Source organism: Dreissena polymorpha, chromosome 8 (genome assembly GCF_020536995.1).
Source record: "Dreissena polymorpha isolate Duluth1 chromosome 8, UMN_Dpol_1.0, whole genome shotgun sequence".
Classification (NCBI taxonomy): Eukaryota; Metazoa; Mollusca; class Bivalvia; order Myida; family Dreissenidae; genus Dreissena; species Dreissena polymorpha.
In genome coordinates, this window is record NC_068362.1 from 80,163,762 (window position 1) to 80,191,100 (window position 27,339).

General features: G+C 34.4%; 1 protein-coding gene across 1 annotated transcript; it reads right to left on the bottom strand.

Annotated features, from left to right (window-relative positions):
• Nucleotides 1-17,962: 17,962 nt before the first annotated feature.
• Nucleotides 17,963-20,088, bottom strand: LOC127840681 (uncharacterized protein K02A2.6-like). The gene is made up of 2 exons (XM_052369093.1): nt 18,414-20,088; nt 17,963-18,003 (listed from the first exon to the last, which is right to left on the bottom strand). The coding sequence occupies exons 1-2, from the start codon at nt 20,086-20,088 to the stop codon at nt 17,963-17,965; spliced, it is 1,716 nt and encodes a 571-aa protein (XP_052225053.1).
• Nucleotides 20,089-27,339: the final 7,251 nt, after the last annotated feature.

Sequence of the window (27,339 nt, forward strand, 5' to 3'; positions counted from 1 at the left end):
GTCTGAGTTTTAATATATATATATATATATATATATATATATATATATATATATATATATATATATATATATATATATATATATATATATATATATGATCAAAATGTGTGATTTTGACCTTTGTGTGTGACTTTGACCATGACCCTAGCAACCTGGATCTTATATTTGAAACTCAGCTAGATAATTGAGAACAATTGTGACAGTTATAACAGAATTCCTTGATGCATAGTAAAGGAATTACCAATTAATGAATAATTCCTCAAATTTGTGACCTTTGACCTCAATGTGTGACCTTGACCTTAGCCCCTAGGATTATGGGTGTTGAATGTGAAACAACCCCAGATGATTGGAATAACTATAGAAAGTTGCATGGCTCTGGCTCATGTGTTAATGAAGATAAAGCTCTAAGCTTCTATCAAAAAGCATTTTTTTCAAGATACAAAGGGCCATGACCTTAGCCCCTAGAATTATGGATGTTGAATGTGAAGCACCCCTAGATGATTGAGAACAACTAGGGCAAGTTGCATGGCTCTGGCTCATGTGTTAATGAAGATAAAGCTCTAAGCTTCTATCAAAAAGCATTTTTTTCAAGATACAAAGGGCCATGACCTTAGCCCCTAGAATTATGGATGTTGAATGTGAAGCACCCCTAGATGATTGAGAACAACTATGGCAAGTTTCATGGCTCTGGCTCATGTGTTAGTGAAGATAAAGCTCTAAGATTATATTAAAAAGCATTTTTTTCAAGATACAAAGTGTACATCATCCTCTTATCCATATAATATACTCATACCAAGTTTCAATGAAATCCGCTAAAGCACTAACAAGATATGGCTCTGGACACAAAAGTGCCGGACGGACGGAAGGACGGACAAACAGCGCCAAAACAATATCCCTCCGCCTATTACTGGGGATAACAAATGCCTACGAAATGTTCACGACTTAAGTAAGGCTAACGGGTGTATACTTTAAATACAATATTTAAATGGTTCACTTTTTTGCAAATAGGACTAGATGGTGAATTATAAAAAACATTTATTAGAAACAAGATGGTAACATTTCAAACAATGTACAAAGCAAAAAATACAATTTCATGTTATGGTACAATTCTGCATTAACATGTTATACAATTTAACAACCGACGTTTAAACATGTGTTCAATGTAGGAACTAATCAGAACACAGAGCCCACTACTTACAACTAATAAAGAAAAAAAAATGAAATTAAGTATTCCACTAAAACTGAATTAAGAGTGAAGGTAGGTAACAACAATTTTTCATTTCAGAAACTACAGAAGTGAACTGCCAATAACGATTATACAATGATTTAGTGACAATTGTTTTGCTCTATGGGACATATATATCTGAACTAGTTTTATGCAGGTGAAGTGTACCTGAACAGTTTTAAAAGATAACAGTGAAAATAAGGGACATTCTGCTATATACAACACAGGATTAATTTGTACCTGTATTTAAATTAGTATAAACCTGCAATTAACATACTGTTCTTTGAGAAGTACATCATAATGTAGCCTAGATATTAGTATACATGTATAAATTTCATAGATAAACAACACACACACTAGGCCACCATGCCACTTTTAGGATTAGAAGATGCAAGATACAACCTTTTATTTATAATATGTATATAGTACTAATAAAAGTAAAAAAATATCTATGTTCATGTTTAGCTATGGACGGACCACAAACTGATTATAACAAAATATCTAATATTAAGCTTTTTTTTCCTGTGTACATGCTATTATTAAGGAAAACCTTGCACACTGCCTTTAAATAACTTTCTTTACCAGACCTGAAAATTGAAATATTAACACACTGACCAACTAAGCAATTTTTGAAAACAGGTTGAAATTTGCAAGCCACAAAGGGATTCCACAGATCTCCCAATTCCTATGAGTGCTCTACTGCAGCTAACCAGGCAGTAAACGGTTCTTCATACATAAGCTTTATAACCAGTTCATAAAACTTGCAGCACAAACACAATGAATTTTAAAACATCTGATATCTTAAGACCCGTCAGGGCTCTAAAAAGACAAAATTAAGACACACATTAATTTTTTGATTGTACATAGTTGGATTCCAGATGATGCTTTTGTAGAGAGCTGGAGTTGCCATTTCAGGTTCTAGGACCACATCTTTTCAAGTTTCAAGTGTTTAACTCTCTTGTTTTATACTGTAAGGCAAAGTCAGGAAATCATATTGCTCACAGGAAACTTGAATGCATTCATGTCTTTCCTTCCAATAGAATATCCTTGATTTCACAACCATTGATGGACTCTGAAAATATAATTTGACAATTGTTAAGGACTCTCTATTATACCATTACAAATGTTTAAATTAATGTATAAAAACAAATTTAGTTGAACATGATTGTTTACAACTGTTTTACAATTGTTTGTTGAAATGTTTTATGACAATTTACAACATTTTACACTATTTTGAGTGTCAGTAATACAGTCCACCAGAACAATGTATAAAAGAGAGTTGTTTAAAATGTGGCAATCTTATTGAGATAAAATGACTGAATGGATAAATACAAAAAAAGATAATATAACTTAAACTAATAAGATATTTTAGAGTAAGCGCAATAAACTCAATGTTGGAAAGTAGAAATTGTTAATTTTTTTGCAAATAGCAATTGGGAAATATGCTTCCCCTGGTTATAGTTAACATGCATACTCAATTTGAACACCATGTCTTATATCTCTGAAAAAATACAGACATAAACTGCCTAATAGAAATTGGAATGTCCTGATTAAAGCTATACTGTTTTACTATTAATTAAAGCTAATGTTTATGTTAATGTTTATTTAAAGTTAATTAAATACAGTGTCTTTATGTTGCCAAAAATTTGCTTATAATATCATTATAATTATTGTCTTAAACCTAGTTATATCAATTTATTACATACTATTTTATTTTTACTGTGTTTTAATATTGTAGCCAGTATAGTTTAATTGCTTAAGTTTTGTACGGCATTTTTATTTATATCACACAATTTTAGATTATTAATCCTTTAAGTAATGCTGCATAATAGTATCAATCACTCTTATATTTTATCAATTTAATGTACATAAATATGTTTTGTACAACGCCATTGAGTATAATTATATAAATAGGTGTTTAATCAAATTACCGGTAGCAAGTTTCAAGTTGCAAAGCTAAAACATAGTCCCACACAGATTTAAAGCAGGGCTTTGGGGTAACAAATAAAACTCGAAACAGGCAGCAACTGGGTAATCCACAACAGGAACAACTAGGCCGAGAAAAAAATTGTTTTCAAAAGCCGACGGACCCTTTTTGTGTGCGGAGCAGACCCTAAGCATTTTATTGCCGTTTGAAATAAAAAGTACTTGTTTTTTTTATTTCTTTTTTACATTTTATCATATCTCAAAAACATAATTTGGCCAACTTCTTAGTATATGGAAAGAATGTTATATAGGCAATTGGGAGATTTTTGTCTCTGGATATCTTTGTTTCAGTAGGAATAGCTTGTGTATAAAATAAAAATCATTTAAAAAAGGAAATGCCAACCTACCTACTCTAAATCATATTGAAATATTTGTTTTGCAATATTAGTGGAAACAAACAAATTTTGTACGCACTAGTAAAATTAACATTATTGTGCAGTTTTTAACCACTATTGTCACAATTAATTTAGTCCAAATATTATCAAGATAATGAGTACCGTTTTCAATAATGAGCTATGAAAACAAACACTTAGTTACTACACATGTAATTCTAAAAGGTAAATTGTATACGCACTAGTACAATTAACATTACAATGCAGTTTTTAACCACTATTGTCACAATAAGAAAAGAATTCATGTAGTCCAAATATTTTCAAGATAATTATTACCATTTATGATAAAGTGCTATGAACACAAACACTTAGTGACTATACATGTAATCCTTAAAGGTAAATTGTCAACAAGAGACTCTTTTAGTTTGTAAGGAACATAAAAAAATGCATTTTTGTATCCTGCAACATTGTTTGCAAAATTTAAAACAGTCTGACAGAATTTTGACTCCGACTAAACAAACGCATCTCAATTGTCAAAATCTACAGTAACAGGAAACAGTTTTGATGCAATGTATTTTACAGTTGAATAGTGTTGTTGAAGATGGATCCTTGTTATACCCCGTTATAAATAAAGGCATAATTTGAATAAATGATTATTCAGGGCCCTCAATCTATCAAATCTGCGGCTGAATTTCGGCCGCAGTCCCCCACCTGAAAAGTATATTTTTTTCCCCTTTTGGGGGGAAAAATTCCCCCTGATTAATTTTTTTTATATATTTTAAAGATGTGTATCATGATTATTATATCTCAATTCTATTTCAATTTAATCTTGTTAAACATACTTTATTATGAGAAAAGAAATGAATATAGTGCAAACATGTACAAATGTAATAATTAGAGAGTAGTAAAAAAATCCCCCAAAAATGGAAACGCCGCAAAAATTCCCCCTCATGAGGGTAGCGACCCGCTTCCCCTAAATGGATTGAGGGCCCTGGATATAAAAACTGGTAGTGGTATCAAATGTTCTTGTCGCCGTGACGTAGTGGATATGGTGTCCACCTAGCGATTATGAGGTCAAGGGTTGGAACCCCTCTGTGGGAGCGTTCTTTAGATCTCCCCCATTGAAACCCAGGAAACAGACTCGAGAGTGTTTCAAATATTCCTTACTTTTAGGCTTTCTATGCAATCGAGCTTAAATAAATAGGTTTAAAAAAAAAATTGTTGTCAGGCTGACTGACAGTCTTTCATCTACACATTTTTTTTTCAATTTAAACTGTACAGTTGTTTGCTTGAATTTGTTTTCTGCAATTTGGGCCCAATGAATTTACATGTACATGATACCCCACCATGTCAACATGATTTAACTTAATTTTGACAATGGTACATGTATGTTAAATCACCTGGTTGTCACTATTGTTTCCAAAATGAATTGTATCGCGGGCATCAATTATTATCATGACCATAACAAAGGGTAAACGCAGATCTAGTACTTAATCTAGAATATAATTTAACCAGTATAAACAAGATTATTTACAATAAAGACTTCATTTGTCGATATCGTGATACATAAAAAACAATATCATAGCGTAAGTTCGACACACTTTCTTATAAACTTTATGTAGGAATGTTAATCGATAAATGATTATGTAAGTATACCTTAATTGTCGTCATCCTTGTGTCCGAAGATTAAAATTACCAAACTGATGATCTGAAAAGTTGTTTACAGTATCCATGGAGGCAGACATCTTGAAAACTTCGCAGTAAATATTCGCCGATTTGCCGTTTTGCAAGACGTTGTTTCATTGGTTAGTTCGATTTAGCTCTTATCAAACTGTTTGGGTCAAACAAAGTATCACAACAGTTACAAATATATCACCGCAGTGATAAATTTATTACCGCAGTGACAAAAATGTCACCGCGGTAACAATTTTGTCACCGCTGTGATATCTATTTTAAGCTGTTGGCGTATCTGTACTTTTGACCCAAAGGGTACGTCATATGTATACACCCCTGAAGAAGACGTGTAGTCGAAAGCGCTAGGGTATAAGATGCACTTTTTTACACTTTTTGAACAATTTCTTTCTCTATATATATTTGTTGTCTTTACAAATAAAATCCGCAAGGATTGTCGTTTCAATTATATATAGCTTGCCTTATGGGTAAAACCATGAGCTCATTTTGTTTTATGTACACAAGCAATTGAAACGTGCATACGGGTACTTTCCATAGACATTATTACCCTATATTTACTTATTCAAAATGATAATTTGGAGTAGACAAACATATCAACACATTATAATTTAAATTGCATTTCATACGGTGTTACGAATATAGCACGATAATTATATTGTTACCAAATAATTAAATTTGTATTTGGTAACATGTGTTGTTTAACTACACATACAAATTAACGCAAAATGTGTTTTTTTTTCTATGTATCAATTTGATCAACATGTCACACAATTTAAAAACATCAAGCTATTTTCAGCTATTCAAAAACAGAAAAAAACATGTTTCATGCATTCAATAAAAGTTAAATCTAAACATTCCCAAATATGAGGAAATCTGGTCATAAAACAATTGCTGAACTTGTAGTGGAAGATTTACAGAAACTGGCCCCACTGAAAGCAAATGTGGGATTGTGGGATGGTCAATGTGAAAATTGAAACACACTGTTACAAAACTAATAAAATGTCAAACTTTATTGTAAGCAATATGACAATACTGTTCACGTTTAATATAAGCACATTCATAAGTTTAAAACAAGATGTGTTTGTGAAACACAATGTCCCCCTATATGACGTTTGACCTTGAAGGATGGCCTTGACCTTGACCCTTCAACACTCAAAATGTGCAGCTCCTTGAGATGCACACGCATTTCAAATGTAAAATTGCTAGCTTCAATATTGCATAAGTGACATTACATGAGCAATTTTGACCCATATATTTGACCTTGAAGGATGACCTTGACCTTTCACCACTCAAAATGTGCAGCTCTATGAGATACACATGCATGCCAAATATCAAGTTGCTATCTTCAATATTGCAAAAGTATTAATAAAATAAGCGATTTGGGCCACATATATTTGACCTCTGACCTTGAAGGATGACCTTGACCTTTCAACACTCAAAATGTGCAGCTCCATGAGATACACATGCATGCCAAATATCAAGTTGCTATCTTCAATATTGCAAAAGTATTCATAAAATAAGCGATTTGGGCCACATATATTTGACCTCTGACCTTGAAGGATGACCTTGACCTTTCACCACTCAAAATGTGCAGCTCCATGAGATACACATGCATGCCAAATATGAAGTTGCTATCTTCAATATTGCAAAAGAATTCATAAAATGAGCGATTTTGGCCACATATATTTGACCTCTGACCTTGAAGGATGACCTTGACCTTTCACCACTCAAAATGTGCAGCTTCATGAGATACACATGCATGCCACATATGAAGTTCCTATCGTCAATATAGCAAAAGTTATTGCAAAATGTTAACGTTGGCGCAAACCAACAGACCAACCAACAGACAGGGCAAAAACAATATGTCCCCCACTACTATAGTGGGGGACATAAAAAATTGCAAAGCAGACATCTTAGTTTTTATTTTTAGCTTGGTATTTTCGGACAAAAACCCGAGGTATTGTCATAGCCAGTTCGTCGTGTCGTCCGCCGTCTGCGTCGTGCTAAAACCTTAACATTGGCTCTAAAACCAAAGTGCTTCCAACGACAACTTTCAAACTTCATATGTAGATGCACCTTGATGAGTTCTACACACCACACCCATTTTGGGGTCACTAGGTCAATGGTCAAGTCACTGTGACCTCTCAAATAAATTCTGACAAGCTTTCATTTATTCAAAACTGCACCCGTAGCCGAGCATGGCACCCTTTATGTGGTGCTCTTGTTTAAGCAAATTGTATTGCTCTGTTGTATTACTTATAGAGACAATTGTATTTCTTGACTATTGTTAGCATATGGCAACACTCCCTTAATTTTTCATTGACTGATTTCAAATTACATGGTACTATTTTTTCTTCATATAATCTATAACAAATTTTAAGTAGGTGTTCTTAATAAAAAAAAGCATTTCATGTAACAATGTGTTTCTATTGCCTTAAGTATATTTTTCTCTTCAGAAGTGGTTACTCTGCATTATTTTAACAGTTTAATACATATTTTAGCATTGACACAAGAAATGTTTTTTATAAAAATGGTTTGTAAAAATTAATGTTAACAGTGAGTTTATCTTATAAAAATGGCAACAATACATGAATACATTACATTCAAAATACAATTGTTTTACAGTTGTTCTATGTATACCGGTAAATGGCAAAATATACACACTTGATACAGTGATCAAGAAATCTTGATTAAATTACTCACTGATTAAAGAGGATACAATCTGGTCGTCATCATGTACATATACAAATATAAAGCATTATAAATTATTATGTCCGACAACAAATTTTAACACTTATGACCATGTTAGTATATGATAAAACAACACAACTTAACAATCTTTTGCCATTTTTCATATCACTCTATCACAAATTAAATTTTTATTTTTTAATTCACAGTTTCATTTAAAGCTTTTCAACAAGAGTCATACTCTTATCATTTAACAAACGCTATCCACTGAAATCAACAAAGTATAAGTAGTAAATACAGAATCGATTATTTTTGGTAGATTAAATAATTTTGCCCAGAATTTATTTATATTCCCATGAAATACATAGTATGCTACTAAAAAAGATTCATGATCAAATACCGACCCAAATGAGCCAATTGACTAGTATTGTTTTCAGAAGGTTGATAGACAAAAATCTGAAGCGTGAACATTTTACACCTTTCTGAACAAATATTTTTCAATAGCTTATCTACATTTACGGGTTAAAAACAGACGACTGAAACATGTCTTATAACATGAAAGCACTCCAATATTTTTTTCAATTTTGTTCAAGTTACCAGCATCATTTAAAAAGCTTTGGCAATATTAACAAATCTTTGATAACATTGTATTTCCCATTTATTTACCATCATCAGGATCAACATCTGTAGTGAAAGTTTCATAATACAGGCAAAGACATTGAATAGACATGCAATAATTTGTGTGCGTTTAAAAATACGTTAAATGCTTTGTTAAACCAGGGACCTATACAAACAACTTGGTTGGTCACATAAAAAATAAAACGTACACTATTGTTTTTCTTTGAATACAACTTGGCTGGTCACATACACAATAGAGCATAAATATTGTTTGTCTTTGAATACGGATTGGCTGGTGACATACAAAATGTGGCTGTTGACATGACTTTCTGGCTTTCCGCTTGAATTCTTGTGATGTGTCATTCTGCCATTTCCATCTACACAAGGTCATTCATTTTCATCCGTCATAATATTCAAAGAGTCTGAGTAAGTGCTGACCAAACCAGGCGGTGAGTAGAGACTAGCAGAACTAAATCAATATTTATCTCTGAGCTTCTTAGGTTCGACTGGGGTCAATATGGTAACAACTGCTGCAACAGTGTGTGTTTTCATTTCCAGACGAAGCAAATCGTGTTGATAACATATCTGATTTTAAAAAGGCACTGGATCTCAGAAAACCTCGTAATAATCCATTGTTCTTTTATGGTAAGCGAAGACATTAAGTGCTGCACACATGTCTAAAAACCAACTGTAGTTCTGTTAATAAACACTTTTTTGCTTATCTAATTCATTAGAAGGACTGCTTAATATTTAAGAATTACCAATAGCACTTAAATATTAAACATGACAAAAGTTAAGGATATGATTGATACACCTTTGAATTATTTAAGTATTATTGAATAAGTTACGCCACATGATAGTCAAAAGTGTAAATTATGCTTTATTACAAAATCCTTATCCATTACACAAAAATGCAAATATAACTTGCAATCAAAAACAAACAACAAACAAACCGAGATGTTATCTGAAAATCTTACGCCCATGTACATTATTTAATGTTGTTTACAAGCTAGCATAAGCTTCCAACGCACAAAGATTACAAATTGTTCTGTATGTTTCCATCACCAAAGATCAGTCGGGTTTCATAAAAGATCATTTATTGGAGAAAACAGTATAACACTTATGCATTGTCTTTCCAGTTTATCGAATCAAATAATTTTTTTTTAATTTCATAATAACAATCATGCAAGTTGTCATATCGGTCATATCTAAACGTTGTTAACATTTCATGACATGACAAGTCTCTCCTCATTTCGAATTTTGTGCATTGGAAATATAAGCCCTGTAGACTGTTCGTCATTTGACCCACAAGCATTATGAGTATGCAGTCAACAATCAGACACGTCAAAAGAAATTTAATGTCCATGTTTGGTGTCTATTCAATCGAGCAATGTCGTACTTTCAAACATTCTGGTGAGAAATGATTCTAAACAAATGATACTAAGAATGCGTTGGGATAATAAGAGCGGTTTTGACATGTATAGTTGCCTTTGTTCTTCCATGACGTTTTGGAATAGTTTGCGTTATTGAATGGTTTTAAACGACGATGCGAAAACTTTACAGGTACCACATTTATTTTAAATGCAAGCAGAGAAATTGTGTGGTCTTTGGCGATGTGGTTATGTTAGTGGCCTTCTCAACAATTAAATTCCAAGTTTTTCTCTTCTTTAATTGATTGATCCTAGCTCAAAATCTGTATATTAAAACCTGCTTTTGACATATCCCAGTAACCACTTACTCACAATTCATTATTCTGATGAGAGCAATGGCCTTTAAATAGCTATTTCTTTAGTCTTATTTGGCGTGTTAACGCCTAACATGAGCACTTATGACGTTCTTGTGAGTTTAATGGGTGCAAAAGTGGCTACAAACTAGAACGCCTTATACAGGTGGTGCTATGAGAAAGAGGTCACTTCGTTTTCTTATATCTATTAATCGAATCGTTTTTTATGGTCTGTTTAACATTCTGGCACAACGTTCGTTTATAATATCGGCGCTGATATTTGCAGTACATATGACAAGAATTAGCCATCATACGCGTATCTGTCACACTCGCTGTATGAATATTTTATAAAACCTACAATAGCATGTGATATTTTAAAAATATGTCCTGTCTAGTAGCCTTTATGTTCTTGTATAAAATTCACTATTGTCATAGCGAATGAATGCGATGTAATATATATTTTTAACGCTTAGCTTCAATGATACATTGATTTGTAGGATATACTCCTTTGATCGTTGTTCACTAGTGCAATTTATGATCAATAATTGTGTCGTTTTTCAGTACAGAAACCACAAATCGTTTACAAAAAGTATGACCATGCTTTTTAAAGAATAGTTTATACTGCATGGCGTTATTCCTATTAAAAATAGAAGCGTTATGTTCAGTCAAATTAAAGGAGACCCTGCAATTATGTTCAATGAACATTATAATAAGAAATCATATCAAGAAACAAATAACAACATTTAAGGCAACACAAATCATGTGACGTTATAATTTTAATTATTGACGCGTGTATTCATTTAAAGACCTATTGAAATACCAATGTCTCTCTGAAATTATTTCAGATTGTTTTACCTTTCATTCATGCAAAACATGTATACCATGTTTACTCGCACAAATACTTTTACAAATAAATAGCATAAAAGCACGCTTGTATTTAATGTTGGTGTTTCTCAATTACGAAAATGTTTCTTGCAATAAATGAAAAGCAATAGATGGCAAAATTCTCAAGTTTTCTGCCAATTTACTTCCATCCTATAACCTATATATATCTGATCAGGACAGATCTGAAAAAAATATATCCTTTTCAACAAAAAATAAACGAGTACTGTACGCAGATTTATAAGTTTATTGAAATGTTCGTCGTATCCACCCGCGTGTCTACTTCAGTTTTTACGTTTGACTTGAAATCCGCCAATTAATATACCATATTTGGTACAACGCACACATCACTACGGAACAGACAAATATCATTTAGAACGAGCATTTAGCAAATACATGTTTCGGTTTTTATGAGTCTTTAAAACTCAACTTGCATTTGAGAGATACAAGCGTTAAACAAAAGCAATATTCAGCAAGCAAAACTAATGCTGTATCCGAATGTCAAATAGTCTTACGACTTTGCTTATTATGATTTAATTGTTACGCAAATGTTGATGCTATGTATATGTAAAATAATTTGTATTGTATTTTGTACGTGTATTTACCTACTTTGCATATACTTTGTATATAACATTCAACCATTTATGTTATCGTGAAATGTTATAAATAGATGCAGAAGACTTTTTGCTATGTTTACTTACTGTATAATGAAAACGTGTTTATGTTTTACCACAAAGTCTCAACTACAAGGCGATGAGATATCACAACGATTCCGTTTATATTTAGAGTGGATGTTGATATGCGAATAATCGAAAAGAAAATGACATCGGCTAATAACTAGGTAATACGCCCCTAGTAATGCGTCCAAACAGAATATGATTTCGTTACGTACTTAAAATCATTTACCATATAAGTCAAAAGTATTGATCTGAATACACATTTTGATACTTGTAACACAAGAACAACTTCCATGGATTGACAAGCGTGCTTTGTTTTAAACTGGATCATAATAATGGACATGAATACGCATATATATGATATATCCCCAATAAAAACGCTTTAGTTTCTGGAGACTTGTGATTAATGCCTGAACTGGTTATTCGTAGATGCTTTGTTTTGTTGAGCACACCAGTCGACGAAGTATAAATAATTCATTATCTTCGAGTTTGAAAAGATAATGAACAATCTTTTTACGGCAAACGACACATTATATATTAGTTTTACGACCATCACTTGCCGCAGAGCTGTATTAATATAATCAGCTAATAAGATCGATCAAATTTCGCATTACCGTTTTAAACACAATGTTAGCATGACATTTATCTTTTTGTCATTAACGACTTCTAATGCAGATGTTTTAATTAGTTTACAATCATAAAGGACGCTTTTTAATTGTTACTTTTAAAGTCGATTTGATTTGACAATACACGTTTACATTATGAAAATCCAAAAACTAACATTACTACATATGTATATGAAACATCATGTTTATATTAATGTACCCCAACACATATTTTGACGAAGCGTCATGTTTTTTATCTAAACTTTATTAAGTTCGTTAAGTTTTTTCATTGTAAATCAATGCCATGCATCCGTTACACAGTGTGAGTGGTACGTTTATTTAACTAGTGTACTATTTATGATAAAGCAACGTATGGTAATATTTTGAACACCGTTTGAAAATGAAGAAAATACGTACACCAACAATCCATATTCTTGTACTTCGCGGATTTTCGTATAGACGTTCGATTAAGAACGCTATGTGCAATTTGCCGTAATGACGTGAATCATATCACTTGAGTGAAAGCAGTTTTATACAAGGCGAATATTGCAAGTCGGTACCATTCAAATATTGTCAGTTATCTGTATAATAACGAGTGATGAAATATACAACAACAAAGTCAGAGATTACTTCAATTCCAATTAAATATATGTTTCAATTTATTATGTGTATTTAATTTCTCCAAATATAAATAAATTTCGCTTTGTCGTCCGACATTCAATACAAGCGTAATTCTTATTTTGCTGTTATTTACTACGGCTCATGCGAAATTTAATACAAAAAGGACACTTCTAAATTTGTACTGCGACAATGAACACAACGCATTACTTCAAAATGTAACAAACACTAAGCCAGGTCTAGGACACAAATATGCAACAAAAGCGGTCGGTAGAGTTAAAGATACAAAGATCGGTCGATAAAACGGCATTTGAAAGTTAACGCTTGCGTAATAGTAAGGCCAGCATTTTTGTTTTATTTGTTTTTACGGGAAATTTTTCAAAAAAATTGAGTCGGGGGGATAAATAAAATAAAAATAAAATCATGAAAAGTGTGCAGTCTACCGAAAAAAGTAAAAATAAAACTGTCTAAACTGATTTTTTTTTGAAAATTTAGAATTAAGCCAATTTAACCTTATGTATACTTGCGTTAACCTTTACGTGTTTTATATATCTTATTACACTGTTGTAGAAGCTTTTTATAATAAAAGTAAACATATTTTTATACATATTTATTTGTAAAAGCACCATTCGCATGTTTAATACTATGTTGTTTCAATAGAGACTATTAAACACGCCAGGTGTGTAGTGTATAAAAGTGATCGTTAAACTTTTGTTGAGTGTTAATCATATGTATGTTTATAACAAATATAGCATGCATTTGACTTAAATAAAAAAGAGTTGAAAACTTTTTAAATTGTTTAATAGCTTTAAATAACAACCAACTTTGTAACTTTCATCCATGGGTGGAATATGCACACTAATAAATACTATTTAATATACAACAGACTTGCCTTAAATCATAATAATTTGTACCAATCATGAGAAAAAACGGCCACATAACAGGAAATTGGACCTTAGGGCGATTGCGACCATTTTGGCTCCAAAAGAGCAGTCTGATCAGGACCCAAACTGTTCAACATAATTGTCATTCAGTAAGTACTTCTAAAGATGTTAAGCGAACACTTTGGATCCTGATCATACTGCGCTTGAATTGATCTTGATCCAAACTTTGTGTAGTGAAAGTTCTAGTACATAAAATGTGAATATTTTATTTAAGAAACAGAGAGTTATAGACTTATAAAAGCATGTGCTGCATTTCATTTTATATTCAGAGAGAGTTATAGTGTTTATATATGTAAAGTGAACACAAGAGGCATGAATACAATATTTGGTGTGTAACATCGTTATGAGGTTCTCTTTGAAGTTTGTTCAAATCATGCAGAAAATTTGCCCTCCCTAGGGGTTACTGTTTTGCTTATAAATATAAATAATATAATCATTCTGTGAAACCGCAAGGCCCTTTGGTTTGTAGCGTTGCATGCCAACCATATAGTGGTTCTTTGCTAAGTTTCCTCAAAGCATGTCTCCGTGGTCATAACTGTTTGCGCTTCAGGGGTCAACTGATTTATATAGATTAATGTCTTTGATAATCCCTAACAACACAGACACCGCAAGGGTCAGGGATTCAATATTTGGTGTGTAACAAGTTAGTGTTTTCTTCTTCTAGGTGTGATCAAATCATACATTTGGAGTTAAAAATAACCCGTCCTTGTTTCACATGCTTAATATTTACTTATATAAGAGTTAAACAAAATTATTCTATCAAAACGCATGGGTAAGGTTATAATTATTTCGTATGTGACATTGTATGGCGGTAATCTTCGTAGGTTTTGTATCATGTCCATTGGCTTCACATTAGCCCCAACAAAATATTGAGGTAAAAGACACAATATACCTAGAAACCTAGATTTAATTAATTGAACATTTTCTTAAGTGAAAGCCGTATAAAGAATTAAATAGCACATGTAGCAAGGATTTAAATTGTTCTAGTAGAATTACTCTGCTGACTGTATATAACTTACTCGCAAGATTAATTACATATAGAACACAACTTTTGAACTATGTAATTGTATATTTTAAAATAGTATTTTATTTTTAAATTTCGTAAAAGACTCACAGTATTGTCAAAATAAAATGGTGTAAACTTTTGCACATATTATTTTGTTTCTCACTTATTCACAGTTTAAGTTCAAATGAAATTTTCTATGGAATGTGTTGTCTGTATTATTTTAAGGAGAAACATCAATAACATGTTTTGGATATATAATAAACAGAGAGAGCTATATTAATGTGAAGATAATAATAACCCTTGGAACAAATACATAGAGCCGATTGAGCACCAGGGCCCTTGTTACACTTTGGGGGATTGGGGCCGGGGTCCTTAGAGGGGGGAATTTCACGTCGTTTTCGGCTAAAAGGGGAATTTTACAAGATCTTTTCACCAATCATTCAACACTTAATATTGCTCTATTTTAATGTAATTTACATAAATATACATTTAATCAAAGGTTTATAGCTAGATACCAGCTGGCAACATAGGTATAAAAGTTAAAAAAAATATTTTTTTTTGTTTTGGAGGGCGGAATTTTTAGGTGAAATAGGGGGAAAAAGTATACTATTTTAAGGTGGGAATGGGGCCGAATTTCGGCCCCCAAAACGGCCAAACGAGGGCCCTGAGCACATTTATCAACAGAGCCTGAGGTGTGATGAATTTATTTGCATTCCTTGCAGTACAAATCTTGCAGTATGAAAACATTATTTACAGTTGATATAACATCATATTTCGGCTAAATAATAACTCATTTTTGAAAAATAATGTCAAGAAAAATAAATAAAACTTTCTTGTGACTTTGACGGACATACGAACATCTGGACCCAATGTTATTTTTTTCAGAAGCTGTGTTGCATACTTTTTTTCTAAATAAAGAATATATATGGGTGGGTGGGGAATGGGATTATTGATGCAAGTACCTGTGGTTCAGTTCTCATGTTCATTATAAAGAAACGTAAAGTAGTACTTCTTGGACATTTTCGGGATGTTGATTTTTATCTATACAAGTATTACAGGATATGCATTTTAATAAATACGCATATTTATTAAACCTACCCAAAACGTTTTAATACATCAGAAGTTATCGATGATGACACCTCTGTGTTGTGTTTGGGTAAACAAACGAAGTGAAACGCATAATTATTTCAGTGGATACTTTATTATCATTCAACGATAGAAGCAATCTAACAACTAACTAACCAGATCAGAGGTCAACATGCAGTTATGAAGAACATGGGGCGGTGCGTTGCTACGCTTCATTTACAAGAAGGCGTGGCGTAGCGGCATTATTTAAATACACAACAATTCTCCCCTTTTAATTTCATTGATCATACATGTAAATAAAAATGAACATACAAACACATGCGTTTACATGTAAATATCAATGTACACAATTCTAACAATTATAATGAATAATCAATAAAACCTTGAACATTTCAAGTTCATGACCTCTTAACTAAGCATGACCTTTTATTCATTATAGCATGCAATCAAAGAACATTAGCGAGCGTTCAAATTCGACACAGTTTGTAAAAACAACTGAGGACCTGTCTTTCTCTCCTGCCAACTAAAATTAATGTCTGTATGCCACTATAAAACGTAATTGGCTTAACATTAAACCATCAGTGTCATTAGTACTGCAGGCGTTCGGGCGGTCTTCTATTGCGTAATGGATAGCGTCTTTCTGGCAATCGTAAATCCGTATCATTACAACGATTATCCCGGGACTCATTTATTTCCATCGAATTCGGTGCCGGCTGAAGTTCACTGACATTTGTGTTAGCGGCATTTAAAGTAGTTTCTAAGGGTGTGAAAACAGGTACATTTATACCAGAATACTTCTGCATTTCCGACGCGCGAAGCTGATCAACATGGCGTTTCCATGTCATATTATTCCCGATATCTACTTTGTATAATAGTGGACCATCTCGAGAAACTATTGACCCAGGGATCCATTTTTCCCTTGAAGTAGGTCTGAAATCTCGCGCTAAGACACGTTGGCCTAATTCGAATTCGCGAACTTTTCTATTGTCAGCCATTGACAATTGCATTTGACCATTAGTGACTCGTGTCTGTGTATCGGGTATCATCAAATCAAGTTTACTGCGCAAATTCCGACCGAAAAAACAGTTTTGCAGGAGTTTCCCCCCGTCGTACAATGTGGCGTATTACGATATGCCAACAAGACAGAGTTGATCTTTAAATTGAAATCGGTGTTTTCATGCATTAAAGCGCGCATTGCAGATTTGAAAGAGCCATTGAACCTTTCCACAAGACCATTTGTGGACGGTTTTGCTACCGCAGTTCTTATATGACATATCCCGTTTCTCTTCATAAACAGAGAAAATTCTTCAGATGTAAATTGACAACCATTGTCTGATACTAATTGCTTGGGCAAGCCGTATCTTGCGAATATTGTACGCAATTCTTCAATTGTTCTTTCAGAAGTTATCGATTTCATTTCGATGACTTCTGGCCATTTCGAATGAGCATCTACGATAACCAAAAACATGCGTCCAAGAAATGGACCTATGAAATCTACATGTATTCGCTCCCAACTTGACGTAGGCCATTCCCACGGGTGTAACTGAACTTTCGCGGGCGATTTCTGTTGCATCTGACACGGTTCGCATCTTTTAACCATGTGTTCGATGTCAGTGTCAATGCCAGGCCACCAGACGTAACTACGCGCTAGTGCCTTCATTTTAACGATACCTGGATGGCTGATGTGCAATAAATCAAGCACACGTTCGCGCATCTTAATGCGAATTATCACCCTAATGCCCCACATTAAGCATCCGTGGTGAATCGTCAATTCATTTCGTCGCGCATAATAGCCTTTCAAAAGAGGGTCATTATCATTGGTATTCCAACCTTGTTGTACTTGCCTAAATACACGTGACATAACGCGCTCCCGCCTAGTTTCACGGCTGATTTCCGCGCTCGTGACCGGAATTTGTTCTAACTGAGAAGTGTAGAACACATCTTCAACTGAAATTTCTTTACCCTTTTCCTTTGACGGCGCGGGTAAACGCGACAATCCGTCCACATTAGTATGCATTTTAGTACTTTTGTACTGTATATCGTAATCGAATCCAGAGAGAAATATAGCATATCTCTGAACGCGTGCGGCAGTCGTTGCCGGAATGCTTTTGCTCGGGCTGAATATTGAAGTGAGGGGTTGGCAATCAGTAACTAATGTGAACTTTCTACCATAGAGATATGGGTAATACTTTTGTACTGCCCAATAAATTGCCAATGCTTCCCTATCGATTTGAACATATTTCATTTCAGTTTTTGTAAGTGACCTTGATGCGAACGCAATCGGCTTTTCTGAGCCATCTGGCATAACGTGTGACAATATACCGGAAATACCGAACGGTGAGGCATCCGACGCGAGCCTAACCGGAAGTTCCGGGTTGTAGTGTGTAAGAACAGGTTCCGTAATGAGAAGTGTTTTCGACTTTTCGAACGCGCTCTGGCATTCTTTTGACCAGACGAATTTTCGATTTTTCTCGAGCAACGCGTTCATGGGCTTTGTTACGGTCGCGAGATCTGGCAGAAAACGATGGTAATAATTGAGTACCCCGAGATATGCCCTAAGTGATGTAACATCACATGGAGGTGTTGTATTCAATACCGCCTCTACTTTATCCTGACACTTCCATAAACCTTGTTCGTCAATTTCATGACCAAAGAATGTAATCCTTGGCACGAAAAACTCACACTTGTCCTTATTTACTTTAATTCCATATTGCTGTAACCTACACAACACCTTTTGTAAGTTATCCAAATGCACATTATCACTTTCACCAGTAATCACCATATCATCCAGCATGCACTGCACCCCAGGGATTCCTTGAAGAATTTGGTCCATTGTGCGTTGCCATATAGCTGGAGCAGAAGAAACCCCATATAGCATCCGGTTGTAACGGTACAATCCTCGGTGGGTGTTGATCGTTAGCAACTCCTTGGTGTCGTCCTCGCATTCTAGTTGTAGGTACGCTTGTCGTATATCAAGCTTGCTGTATTTTCGCCCATTTGACAGATTGGCGAAAATGTCCTCGATTCTTGGGAGAGGATATCTATCAACCTTGATTGATTGATTTACGGTAACCGTAAAATCACCGCATATTCTCACATCGCCGTTTCTTTTTACGACAGGAACGATCGGTGTCGCCCATTCACTGGTGTCCACTTTCGAGATGATTCCTTGACTCTCGAGACTGTCCAGTTCTTTCTCTATTTTTGGCTTAATAGAGTACGGTACCGGCCTAGCCTTTATGAATTTAGGCTGAGCATTTTCATTTAGGGTGAGCCTTGCCTTAATGCCCTTCACCTGTCCTATACTGTCACTAAACACGTCTTTATGTTTGTCAAGTATAGAATTTAGACGTACCTTCAGACCTTCCGTTGTCACAGAGTTCACGTTAAAAAGTGTGTCCCAGTCCAGTTTGATGTGACTCAGCCAGTCCCTTCCGAACAGTGCAGGCCCATCACCTTTTACGACGCAAAGTCGCATTGTTCGTGATTGTCCAATATAACTGACATGAACCATAACTGTCCCTTGTTGCTCTATGAAATTGCCTGAATATGTCTTCAGTATGGAAAAAGCAGGATCGAGCTTCATATTTCCGAATCGTTTTCGGAAATCCTTGTTTGATATGAGGGTTACTGCTGATCCTGTATCAAGCTCCATGGGTACCTCGACATCGTTAATCTTCGGCTTAACGATGAATTTCCCGTTGTCTCCTTTGTTTACAGTGTTGATCACTGAAACGTTTTCCTCCATACACTGCACCGACTTAAGGTTCCTACATATAGCCTTTATATGTCCCTTTGCTTTACAGTGATGACAAACTGCATCTTTCAGTCTGCATTTATCGGAGGGGTGGTTAGTTTTCCCACAATGGATGCACTTGGTGCTCTCTTTGGCATGTTTGTGATGCTTCCATTTCTTGGGTTTTGTTGAATGTCCAACTCGATTGACAGGCACATCGGCGGCTGTCGATAACTGTAACTCGGCGGCGTCCTTATGTGCAGCTTCCATGGCAAGCGCTATTTCTATAGCATTTTGCAGTGTCAAATCAGCGATTGACAATAATCTTCGCTGTGTTCCTGCATCTTTAAGTCGACAAACGAACCTGTCCCTTAAAGAATCGTTCAAGTTCGATCCGAACTCACAGAATTCTGCCAACTTCCGAAGTGAAGTTACGTAACAACTCACACTTTCGCCCACTGCTTGTTTCCTCTTGTGAAATCGGAATCGTTCCGCGATTATTAACGGTTTCGGGCACAAAAGAGTTTGTAAAAGCTGACAAAGTTCCTCATACGATTTCTCGGACGCTTTGCTGGTACGGTAAGGTTCCTTAACAACCCGTACGTCTTTTCACCGAGGAGTGTTAAAAGTCCTGTCACTTTTCGTTCATTATCGATGTCATTGACCATAAAGTACTGTTTAAGTCGTTCCTGGTAGGAAGTCCATGTTTCGACATTGCTGTCATATGCGTTAATGTTCCCATTTTGTGTTTATATCCAGAATTTCACGCACAAACTTATTAAACGGATAAAATTCTCGAAATATAATCCACAAAGTTTTATCCTCGTCGCCAGTTTGTTGTGTTTGGGTAAACAAACGAAGTGAAACGCATAATTATTTCAGTGGATACTTTATTATCATTCAACGATAGAAGCGATCGATGCCTAACAACTAACTAACCAGATCAGAGGTCAACATGCAGTTATGAAGAACATGGGGCGGTGCGCTGCTACGCTTCATTTACAAGAAGGCGTGGCGTAGCGGCATTATCTAAATACACAACACTCTGCATCATCTGCAAAAAACTCATTATTATTTTGAATTTCGTATCACATAATATGGGCATGATGTCAACAATGGTGTTCTGAAGATTATCTTTTCTAATTGAAATTGTTTCTGCTCCGTTTTTAATTAATTTGATTTTAAAATATGCTACATTTGTGTCGTTAATGTTAATGTCCGCCATTTCGGAAATGCAATATGAAAATCATTTGTTAATTACTCACCGATTGGCTAATAGCGTGTGGTTTTGGCTGCAATAGCCAATGAAAATTGCTGACGCTTTACAAGTCGAATTGGCACAACGAAACAACCCGTATTATAAACAAATTTTGAACAACACTTTCGGCAATCTGCGCATTTTTTTTCTAGTTTTGGATAAAGTACTAGGTCGGCGGGTGAAATGTAAATAAAAAAACGAAAGTGACTTGTATTTTTATTTGTATTTGTCGAAAAATAGGGTCGGTCGCTCCCGTAAAACAGATAATAAAAAATGCTGGCCTAATGTGGTGGCTGAGGTATTGTTAATGTTTGTAGTGATTGTTGCTTCAGGTGAATCATTTGTTTACCAATTAACGGCTCACACACAACCAGCTAGTCTTTAACTAAATTATTTCAATACAATTCATTTCGGTTTTTTCCCTGCACATGGCGCATATAAATTATCATGATCCACGATGTTAGTAGTTTATCTACCGTATTTAGAGCTGTCAGATCAAAATTGTCATGGAAGCCCAATATTAAGATTTATCTATTTATTTGTCTAACGCACCTACAGTTAACTTATTGTTCATTTTGAGAAAGTTTCCTTGGTCAACGATGAATAATGCTGAAACTCACAGGTAGTCTAGAAATAATAGCTTTCTATATAACAATAAAAAGAAAACAGTAGATCAAGCCCAGGTGGAGTTCGGCTTGGTTTTATATTTGTAGTCCGATCTGTAGTGAAATTATATGATAAACATCACATTTTGAAACACCAGCTAGACACACTAAGGGCAACACAAATCTTCATAACCTCACATTCGAAGACAAACTTAGTCCCATATTTAGCTCTACAATCAGCTCTTAGTGTAGTTATTCACGTCAAAACCATCATGGATATCTCATTTTGCGACATTTGCGTGTTAACTCCTTATTCAGCTCCGAGTTAATATCTGAATTGAAAGAATGTCATATGCACATCATTCCCGAGGCCACTTGCTATATATATAAAAAAATGCAAAACTCAATCGAAATATATATCTGGCTACGTTTTTTTTAATCAGCATTCCAATGTGAAAATGTCGTGGGTAACACATTTCACGACACACGTTCGATTAGTAAAGAGCAATTCAATTAATGACAACATAAAAGTAAAACATAGGCCTAACTCCGTGATCACTTCTACATTATGACAAAAAATGAAATCTTTTTTATTATTCGTGGGTCATATTAACAATAATAAGAAGTAAAACATTAACAAAACAGTATTTAGATATATCTATATCTTCAGCATCAAATTAAGATTTACATTCAGTTTCTTTTCTGGACACCATATGTTGCGAAACCAACTCAACATATCAAGAACAATAAGAAGCGAAAGTATAACACACACCTTGGATTTCTTTAGACTTGCTCGGTACATAAATTTATTTACCCTTTCTCGAAGGTGAAACATTGAAGTGATTATTCTTTTAAATAATATATGATAACATATTTTTAAAAACAAACATATTCAGCATTTTTGATGTATGCTATTATAGATGTTAACGGTACTCAAACTGATTATTATACTTATACAACTTTTAATTCATGTAATGTGTTTGACATGTACGTTTATTAGACGTGCATACGTTTTATTACCCAAAGTCATTGTCCAATTTAAAATACCCATTACTGAATTAAGTAGTGTAATATTCCAAGACGTTGACACGCGATGAATTTAATTAGACTAGAACGTTGTTTTAATCATTTGAATCGATATGTTATTAAACAAACTCCTACTCAACTGTGTCGACGTTAATTTCATAACTAAATAACGAATAAATAAGCCAAATTGATGTCATATTTCCGCATAAACGGGACTCTCCAGAATGTTTCGCGGCTTCGCTGGGGCCAATCAAGGCTGCAAGCTCTTAACGCCACTATTCGCTATATTTGCAAACGATCATGCGAATGAGATCATTGACCTCCAACTTGGTATTGTCGTCTGCGACCATGAATTTTACCTTCCCATGATAACTGACGACATCACACTAAAAGCCGCAAACGAGAACGACCTTCCATGTATGCTTGGTGTCATCCGCGATTGGAGCAAGCGCTGGCGGTGTTTTTTTTATCATAACAATCCAAATGCATGCACTTAAGGCGGAGTCGCGCACAACTCATACAATTCAAATTTAAGATGAGCGACACATGTTGGAAATGGTCGAGCACTATTAATTGTATGCAGACCTTATATGCAAAGAAGACGGTCCCATATTCATTGAAAACAACACAATTTGCCAGTATTCTTATTTGTGGTACTTAACCGTATAGCTAATGATAATCAATCAGAATTACTTTACAATAAGTTTCACGTATAAATAAAATATATATTAATTTAGATCACGTGACTTGTTTTCAACTTCCTTTTGGGCACATATATAACATATTTGGCCGAACACAACGTAGTTATTTATAGACGCGATATAAAACATATTTGCATTCATATGTTGGAAATTGGCTATCTATTATTTTGCTATCAATTAATTTAAAACATACATAATTTAATCATGTAAATGACAAAAAAGCGTGCGTCATTAAATGTAGTGTACATATTGTTCATTGATGGGCTTTATAACTTCATTAGATGGTGTGGTAGTTCGTATGAATGACAGGTTGCAGTATAGAATTAGGTGTTGTGGTGGGTCATATACTGTTGTGAATGTAACGTAAGGTTATTTGCCGCGCCGCGCTTTAGTGTAGTACGTCCTTGACGTCACTTTATATTTGTTGTTGTTTATATACGTCATGTTTATTTGAATCTGAAGTAAAAGGAAGAACCTGAACACACAACGCTTTGTACCTTTATTATCCCTTTTTACATGCGCATCAACAAGAGCCGTCCATTTGGAAGAAGTACCTGACCTATCAACCGACTCGTTCCTTCAAGCGTTTCGGAGATTTGCCAGCCGGAAGTCGTTGCACATGGTGGTGATATTGCTGCTGATTATCACCTTAAGAAGCTATTCAACTTCCAAGTCGTACAAGAAGAGCTCAGCAGAAAGGGAACAGAGTGGCGATTTATTCCCAAACGTGCACCATGGTACGGTGGTTTTTGGGAACGTCTCATCGGACTCACTAAGACGTCTCTAAAGCACGTATCATCCAACATCGACGACTTGGAGCCGTTAACGCCGTCACATCTACTTTATGGCCGCAAGATGACGTCACTTCCGCATCACACACATTTACCCGACGATAATATCACGAAGATTCAAAGTGACCAGACGACACTTACCAATCGAGCGAAGCAGCAGTCAGACATAATCGAACAGTTGTGGCGACGTTGGAACTCGGAGAACTTAACTGCCTTAAGAGAGTTCCACACAACAACGGGCTCAAACGAGAAACGCATTCTGGTCGGAGATGTCGTGCAGATATACGATGAGGGACCACGTATCCGTTGGAAATTTGCTGAAGTCCTGGAGATGATGACCGGAAATGATGGTTCAGTCCGTGCCGCGAAAATACAGAAGAAACATAGAATGACCAATAGACCAATAGTGAAACTCTGTCCATTATAGACAGTCAGTTATGTTGAATAGGGACCATTTATGTATTAAAAGTTAAACGCGCAATTGTAATAGAAATACGAGAGACATGTAAGAAATCGTGATTCAGAAACTGAGTGATAAACATTTGATATTCATTTCAAATAAACGTGTATACTTGTGGTCAAATTAGTGTTACTGCAATCTTATGATGTTCACGAAATTAAATTCATATTAAGAGGATTTCATGATTCAGGATTTCATAAGTAATAATACATATTATCATCTGATTGTTAATAAGTGTCACTTTTCGCGGCCCCCAGATTGTTGTGAATGTAACGTAACGTTATTTGCCGCGCCGCGCTTTAGTGTAGTACGTCCTTGACTTCACGTTATATTTGTTGTTGTTTATATACGTCATGTTTATTTGAATCTGAAGTAAAAGGAAGAACCTGAACACACAACGCTTTGTACTTTTATTATCCCACACGATCGCGAAATATACAAACAGCGCCTAAACCAATACGTTGGATGATGGCTAATACGTGTAAGCTTTATAATATTATTTGTGAGTGACTATACATACATTCATAATTACTCTTGATACATGTGGAATGATAAGTAAAATATTTACATAATTTAAAATGTTCTCAATAATTGAAGTACATGCTTGAATGCTTAATAATCTTACAAAATAACTCATCAAGGTCACACAAGCATTTTTCAAGTGTTAATTGTCATCGTGTATATGCTTAAATCAAATGCAAATGTCTAGATATATCTATACCTTTGTCGTTAGTTATTCGTAAGGTTATAGTTTTCTGTCATGTTGGTAAAAAGGTTCATATAATTATAAATACAAATTGATGCGTATACATAAGTTATCACTTATAGCTATATGAGAAAGTTAAGTGATTGTGCATAGAAACTGTTTTAGACGCGAAAACTCGTATAGTGCGACGGTTTAAGCGCCTCTTAGGTGCATTGCAACATGTAAGTTAAACTAACATCTGAAAAAGCGATATCGCAAATTATAATTTATTTGTTATAATCATACAAGTGCACTTCAATGTTCTTATTTATATGTCTATCATTATTATACTTTTGAAATTGATTTTCAGAAGTGAAAGATAAAAAATAAACACAAAGTATTTATAGTTCGTTATTTCATTTAAACAAATTGAATTATGTATATCGACGGTATTCCCACATTTCACAATTATTATTGACAAGAAATAATTATAAAGTGAGTATCGTTAAGGAAATATGCACAATATCTGCTTAGAAAGTTCCCCATACACGGTGCAAGTGGGATTCGACCTAACTCCTACAACAATAAAAAACTTTATGCATGTACGCGTTACATCAACACAAACTCTGGTATGTTTAAACTCATGCTTGCAACAAGTCAGAACGCATTTGTATTTTGCATTGTATTTAACGTAATAAACTTGCTGCAATCATAACAAACGTACCTAATATTAGTATGATGTATTTGGATAAGATAAAAATGTAGTCGGACATATTATTATAGTGACACCATCGTAACTCGGAGATTTACTTTATATTGCAAGTTTCTTTAATATGCATCAATAACCCCACATTTAATATCACCACACAGGGTAAAAGAGTTCATGAATACTGTTAGTAATAGACTATTCGTTCTTTTCTAAAAATAAACATTACGCGCTGACATAATGTGTTAAGGACGCAATTTTCACCAGCATAACGTTATACAACAAAAAGTATAAATACATCGAAAAACATGCATATATGTGTTGTTTAAGTTTAAAGCAAACACCTATGGTTCAATAATGGGTGAATTGTTACTTCGTCCTATATAATGTCTTAACCGGATTTCAAACAGCACTTAATTGCTTGCCTAATATTTATAAATGTAAACCTTGAAACAAAAAAGCTCTAACATAAAACAATACTAACATTTGAGGAACTAAAAAGGAATACACTTTTCCCAAACAAATTAGAATCTATCCCCGTAACCAATCTGTCATCAATATTGTCATGCATGTTATACCAAATTCAGCGAAATACCATATAAATTATTCGAAACAACTTTTCAGTCGACTATGCAACCAACATTTTATGTTTGTTTAATATGATGCTGTTTAGCGTCAATACACGATATCTGTTTGACCGTTTCGCTCAAAATCCATTCCGGTTGTCAACAAGCTTTTTTGCGATTTTAAATACGATGGCAGTCATCCTTTAATAAATGCGCTATTTAGTTTGTTAAATCAAAAACTCAAATGATTAAACGAATGTTCTCGTTTTAAATACGTACGTTTTAATTACGTAATTACGTATTTTTACTAAATTGTGAATACAGTATTTTAGCAACTTATAACGACGTTGTCACGGTTGTATTAGTGTCAGTGTATTCCCATGGATTCCCTCTCATTGGGGAACATACAGAAATGATAAGAAAGAATGAATGGTAAAGCTAGAAGCGGAAGAAGTCAAACATTAGACCTATACACGGGCATGCAAGGTATACAATTATCTTTTGACATAGTTACATTTTATTTCAAAAGCAAATTCCTACTTATTACACAATGTTTATGTTGAGTTAATCGAATACTCATGCCTACATATTATCGATAAATTGTCATTTTAAAGCAACCGTATTATTTTCTCAGTAAGTGAGATTATTCACATATTTTAACTTATACAGTTCCTTGTAAAATAATTCAATCTCTCGCGTTACTGAGAAACGTCTGTCAATGTA

What these genes read in the sequence shown, in the direction of transcription:
- LOC127840681 (XM_052369093.1), bottom strand. Translation starts at nt 20,088, where the DNA reads ATGGAAGCTGCACATAAGGACGCCGCCGAGTTACAGTTATCGACAGCC. An exon ending in GTCGGATGCCTCACCGTTCG is followed by an intron (nt 18,004 to 18,413) that starts GTATTTCCGGTA and finishes TACACTTCTCAG; the next exon opens with TTAGAACAAATTCCGGTCAC.